Below are 6,868 nucleotides of genomic sequence, written 5' to 3' on the forward strand. Positions count from 1 at the left end.
ATACCAGTACCTACAGGGTTAAAAACAGTCAGACATCATGGTTAATACCAGTACCTACAGGGTTAATAACAGTCAGATATCATTGTTAATAACAGTACCTACAGGGTTAAAAACAGTCAGATATCACTGTTAGAACATCACAATCCTAAATAATTTAAAGAAAAGTTCAATCTTAATGTTAACTTTGTTTACTGATGCCATCAATGATAATAACCTGTATAGAAAAACGTTGGATTGAGCCTTATTGACAGATTAGTTATCATCTCTCACCTTGTGGTCAGTGGGGTGCCGTCCACCCATTTCCAGGTCCCCTCCTTAACAGAGTCAGTCAGACCAATCCAGACTCTCTTCTTGAGGTTGAAGAGAAAGGTCTGTAGTTGAGAAAGATACATATATACATACTTATGTTTGATCATATCTACCCTCTGCACACCCATCTCTCTCTCTCTCCCCCCCCCTCTCTCTCTCTCTCTCTCTCTCTCTCTCTCTCTCTCTCTCTCTCTCTCTCTCTCTCTCTCTCTTTCTCTCACCTGTTCCTTATCACTGTTTATGATCACCAGGTCTGCTCCTCTCTCCAGACAGTCCTGTCTGCTCTCTTTCCAGGTTTTAGTCTCAGAAGACAGGAAGTACCAACTGGATTCAAACTTCTGCCAGCCTTCAGGACAAGTTTTTTCTACAAGATGAAAACATACATTTCCTTCAACATATCACACTGGATACTCATTGAAAGAATACAGACACACGATAAAGTTAGTGGGATTAATGATATTTTATTACTGTAGTTCACTCACTGAGATTGGTAAACCTCCTGCTAAGAAAATCTCTCTCAGTCTGTAGCTGGTCTCTCTCTTTCGTCAGGTTGTTGTAACTGGTCTGTAGCTGGTCTCTCTCTTCAGAATATTTGAAGCATCTGTTGTCTGGAAAGTATTGATATATATAGCTACTGGTGAAAACACAATTTCTTACTGCAACTGTTAAAAACAAACAATCTGAAAGTAGACAGAACATCTTGGATGTGGTTTGAAAGTTCCTTAAACATGTATAACAGAGGAGGAACTTAATTACGCAGATAACAACACTCCCCACTAGTTTAATTAACGTTGTTTCAACATAATTTCAATGAAATTACATTTAACCAACGTGGAATAGGCATTGAATTGACAACTGTACTCAGTGTGTCATCTGAATTTAGGACGTTGTTGTGAAAGTCTGATATAGTGTAATGATTAGATAACAATACACTCACAGACTAGTCTCAAGGAGATGTTGAGAGTGACTTGTAGAAAACAGAGCATCCCAAAGCTCACAGCAACCATCCTGTAGAGTCTTCTCCCTGAATCCTCAGGTCCTGAGGAGATACACACTGATGTGAGAACACACACACACACACACACACACACACACACACACACACACACACACACACACACACACACACACACACACACGTACACATGTATTCAAGCATGCAAGCACGCAAGCACGCAAGCACGCACGTACCAACACACTCATAAACACTCACATGAAAGCACACACATACCACACACACTGGAGGGTGTGACATAATCAGCAGCAAGAGTACCGTTTCTCACAGTCGCTTTAGAGGAAGTTACTGTATCAGTATAACATGTTAGAATCATTAAAGGAGCAATCTGCAGTTGCTCAGATGTTTACCAAATCACTGGCAGGGGGACCGTGTTGTTTATGTTGGAAGTGCATATTGCCGCTTTAATGCTTCTGAATACACTTAAAGTATCCATTTAAAGGTACGTCTTTTTTTTTTACTTGTCCACTAAGACTTGCTATTAGCATTTTTCAGTGTTTGTGTAAGTCTTTGTCAATGTGTGTGTGTGATAAAGTTTTCTTAATTCTTACTTGAGCGATTGGTCTCAGTCTTCACTCTCCTCATTGCTCTCTTCTGCTTTTCTTCAATAACCTGGTTGTTGATGTGGTCATCCATCTTAACTAACTCTATGATTACCTTTCTAACTGACTCCTAATGTTAATAACTACTGTATGATTACCTTTCTATCTGACTCCTAATGGTAATATCTACTGTATGATTCTAATTGTACTGACACGTAGTTAAGTAGTTGGTCTAATGTGCTTCTCCACCAGGTACCTCTCTGCTCTCTGTCTGTGGTCCACCGGGGGTTTCCTCATTCTTAATGAACCTGATTTGTTGAGGGGTTTTAGAGGGACAGCTGGTTGAACCACTGAAAAGATCCACTTCACTTCCCTCTTTTGAGACCAATATAGGGGAACAACAGACAAAAATACGCATTTGATATTGTGCTTATGTGTAACTTGACAACAAAGACTGACTGTCAAAGATTATTAAGTAACATCCTTTGATATCTCTACTACACTCATTGATTGGTGATACAGTCACCTCCCTCCTATACAGTGTATGTAATGGTGGTTTGGTACTGTAGAGAATGTCATCACCAGGTCTAAATTGGAGCATGTAAATATCTGTATCAAGTAAGAAGAATGTATTTAATTGGAAATGATAAAATGCACCGCATGCAAAGAGTGGACAAAGTCAAATGTACTAACTTCATGTTGACTCTGGTAAACAGGAAGCTACAATGTCAGGAAAGGATTAGGAATTGTATTAATATGCCAATACAAACAAATACAACATGTGTGTGCTTGGGTATGTGTGTGTATGTGTGTGTGTGTGTGTGTGTGTGTGTGTGTGTGTGTGTGTGTGTGTGTGTGTGTGTGAGAGAGAGAGAGAGGTGTGAACTGTAGGCTGCTGTATATGTTACAGTATATTGTCATGGTGATGTTGAGCCACTTTCTCACAAATCCATTTGAGTTTCATGTCACATGACAAGTCATTCCATGCCTTCAGAGGACTCTGATCTGTGTGTATCTCAACACAGTCCTCCTCCCCTGTAGGACCTGCATTATCAGGCTGTGGGTCATACCAGTACCTACAGGGTTAAAAACAGTGAGATATCATGGTTAATACCAGTACCTACAGGGTTACAAACAGTCAGATATCATGGTTAATACCAGTACCTACAGGGTTAAAAACAGTGAGATATCATGGTTAATACCAGTACCTACAGGGTTAAAAACAGTCAGATATCATGGTTAATACCAGTACCTACAGGGTTAAAAACAGTCAGATATCATGGTTAATACAAGGATTAAAAAATAGTCAGATATCATGGTTAATACCAGTACCTACCGGGTTAACAACAGTCAGATATCATGGTTAATACCAGTACCTACAGGGTTAAAAACTTTCAGATATCATGGTTAATACCAGTACCTACAGGGTTAACAACAGTCAGATATCATGGTTAATACAAGGATTAAAAAAGAGTCAGATATCATGGTTAATACCAGTACCTACAGGGTTAACAACAGTCAGATATCATGGTTAATACCAGTACCTACAGGGTTAAAAACAGTCAGATTTAATGGTTAATACCAGTACCTACAGGGTTAACAACAGTCAGATATCATGGTTAACACCAGTACCTACAGGGTTAAAAACAGTCAGATATCATGGTTAATACCAGTACCTACAGGGTTAAAAACTTTCAGATATCATGGTTAATACCAGTACCTACAGGGTTAAAAACAGTCAGATATCATGGTTAATACCAGTACCTACAGGGTTAAAAACTTTCAGATATCATGGTTAATACCAGTACCTACAGGGTTAAAAACAGTCAGATATCATGGTTAATACCAGTACCTACAGGGTTAAAAACTTTCAGATATCATGGTTAATACCAGTACCTACAGGGTTAACAACAGTCAGATATCATGGTTAATACCAGTACCTACAGGGTTAAAAACAGTCAGATTTAATGGTTAATACCAGTACCTACAGGGTTAAAAACAGTCAGATTTAATGGTTAATACCAGTACCTACAGGGTTAAACAACAGTCAGATATCATGGTTAATACCAGTACCTACAGGGTTAAAAACAGTCAGATATCATGGTTAATACCAGTACCTACAGGGTTATAAACAGTCAGATATCATGGTTAATACCAGTACCTACAGGGTTAAAAACAGTCAGATATCATGGTTAATACCAGTACCTACAGGGTTAAAAACAGTCAGATATCATGGTTAATACCAGTACCTACAGGGTTATAAACAGTCAGATATCATGGTTAATACCAGTACCTACAGGGTTAACAACTTTCAGATATCATGGTTAATACCAGTACCTACAGGGTTAAAAACAGTCAGATATCATGGTTAATACCAGTATCTACAGGGTTAATAACAGTCAGATATCATGGTTAATACCAGTAAGGTTAATAAAGATCAGACGTCACAGTTAGAACATCATAATCCTAAATAATATACAGAAATGTTTCATAGTTAATTGTCATGACTGTTATCATCAATATCAGTATCCTGCATAGAAACATGTTGAATGGAGCCTTATTAATAGATTAGTTATCATCTCTCACCTTGTGGTCAGTGGGGTGCCGTCCACCCATTTCCAGGTCCCCTCCTTAACAGAGTCAGTCAGACCAATCCAGACTCTCTTCTTGAGGTTGAAGAGAAAAGTCTGTAGTTGAGAAAGATAAATACATAGAGGTATATATATATATATATATATATATATATATATATATATATATATATATATATATATATATATATAAATATATATTCATATGTTTGATCATATCTAACCGTCTCCCTCTCCCTCTTTCTGTCACCTGTTCCTTATCACTGTTTATGATCACCAGGTCTGCTCCTCTCTCCAGACAGTCCTCTCTGCTCTCCTTCCAGGTTTTAGTCTCAGTAGACAGGAAGTACCAACTTGATTCAAACTTCTGCCAGCCTTCAGGGCAGGTTTGTTCTACAAGATGATTAACATTAATTTCCTTCAACTTATCCCTCTGGATACTTAATAATGAAAGAATACAGACACATAACCAGGTCTGTGTTGTTAATGATAATGTATTACTGTAGGTTTACTCACTGCAATTGTTAAGCCACCCGCTAAGAACATCTCTCTCAGTCTGTAGCTGGTCTCTCTCTTTAGTCAGGTTGTTGGCGCTGGTCTGCAGCTGGTCTCTCTCTTTAGTTATGGTGTTGTAACTGTTCTGAAGCTGGTCTCTCTCTATGGATGAGTTCGTTGAGACGTTTCTGTCTGCAACAACAATAAAGAACAAGTTGCTCACTAAAATAGATCACATCAGAACTACTATATCTGAGTTATAAGAACTATTCAAACAGTGAACAACAATATAAATGTAACATGTAAAGTGTTGGTCTCATGTTTCATGAGATGAATTAAAAGTTCCCAGACATGTTCCATACACAAAAAAAGCTTATTTCTCTCAAATATGTTTACATTCCTGTTATTCAGCATTTACCCTTGGTCAAGATAATCCATCCACCTGACAGGTGTGGCATATCAAGAAGCTGATTAAAGAGCAGGATCATTACACAGGTGCACCTCGTGCTGGAGACAATAAAAGACAACTTTAAAATGTGTAGTTTTGCCACAGATGTCTCAAGTTTTGAGGGATCTGCATCTGGCATGCTAACTGCAGGAATGTCCACCAGAGCCATTGCCAGATAAATTAATGTTAATTTCTCTACCATAAGCTGCCTCGAATGTTGTTTTAGATAATTCTGCAGTATGTTCAACTGGCCTCACAACTGCAGACCACGTATAACCACATAAGCCCATGACCTCCACATCTGGCTTCTTCACCTGTTGGATCGTCTGAGGGAGGGTTCTGAGGAGTATTTCTGTCTGTAATAAAGCCCTTTTGTGGGGAAAAACTCATTCTGATTGGCTGGGCTGGTTCCCCAGTGGTTGGAATCTGGCTGCCAAGTGGGTGGACCTATGCCCTCCAAGGCCCACCCATGGCTGATCCTCTGCCAGTCATGAATTTGTTTCAATTGACTGATATGAACTGTAACTCAGTAAAATCTTAGAAATGTTTGCATGTTGCGTTTACATTGTTGTTTGGTATAGATATACTGTAGACTTACATTGGACAGACAGGCCTATGATCCCAGCCAGTAGGAGAACACACAGCAGCCCCAGACACACTGCAGCAACTCCAGAGGGTCCCTTCCACCACTGAACATGTACTGAATCACAAATGATTAAAGATCTTTGGTAATGTGTTTTACTGTATCATCCAGGATTGGGACAAATAAATCTGTAGTACCACAGGGTAATCTCATCTGTTTAATGTATGTGTTGGTCATTTATTTTTGTTTTTTGTGTGTGTGTGTGTGTGTGTGTGTGTGTGTGTGTGTGTGTGTGTGTGTGTGTGTGTGTGTGTGTGTGTGTGTTACCTGAGTGCTGGTCTCCTGGTCCATTATTAGGAGCAGCGTCTGCTGTCTCTTCTCTCTTGGTGCTGGTCTCACCGTCTCTCAGGGTGTCTGCACTGACGTAGATATCAACAATCCTCTCCTCCATCTCACCTCTGTTAAACTTGACCTTCTTGGTCATATCTGGCTCAGCATAGATGGCCTCAGACATCTCCAACAACTTACTGTGTTTTCTGTCCATACTCAGGTTCTGGTCCTATTGTTGACCCTGTGTCTGTTTCTGGGTTTGTTTCTGTCTCCGCTCTGTCTCAGACTAACTGTTTAAGATGGCATCCCCAGAATAAAAGGAAAATGTCAAAAGAGGAAGATGATGAAATAGTAACATGGTGGTTGAGGTTGGGAAAAAAATGTCTTCTTTAAATTTAGACACACAGGATGCTGATAAGTGGTGATTACATTAATATGTTCATACAGGAAATGTTGTGTGTCGTTTGCTGTTGTGGCAGTGGAGTTGCTCAGTTTGTAGCTAATCTCCACATCTCCACACCCCCCCCCCCCCCCATCTGGATGAAACAGGGCTTT

General features: G+C 39.5%; 1 protein-coding gene across 1 annotated transcript; it reads right to left on the minus strand.

Moving 5' to 3' along the window:
• Positions 1 to 2,085: 2,085 nt before the first annotated feature.
• On the minus strand, positions 2,086 to 6,575 carry LOC139403154 (CD209 antigen-like protein 2). The gene is made up of 7 exons (XM_071146857.1): positions 6,311 to 6,575; positions 5,999 to 6,100; positions 4,974 to 5,144; positions 4,708 to 4,850; positions 4,453 to 4,553; positions 2,855 to 2,942; positions 2,086 to 2,241 (listed from the first exon to the last, which is right to left on the minus strand). Exons 1-7 carry the CDS (start codon positions 6,525 to 6,527, stop codon positions 2,086 to 2,088), a joined length of 978 nt encoding a protein of 325 aa, XP_071002958.1. The 5' UTR covers positions 6,528 to 6,575.
• Between the last annotated feature and the right edge of the window lie 293 nt (positions 6,576 to 6,868).

Source organism: Oncorhynchus clarkii, unplaced genomic scaffold (genome assembly GCF_045791955.1).
Source record: "Oncorhynchus clarkii lewisi isolate Uvic-CL-2024 unplaced genomic scaffold, UVic_Ocla_1.0 unplaced_contig_7924_pilon_pilon, whole genome shotgun sequence".
Classification (NCBI taxonomy): domain Eukaryota; kingdom Metazoa; phylum Chordata; class Actinopteri; order Salmoniformes; family Salmonidae; genus Oncorhynchus; species Oncorhynchus clarkii.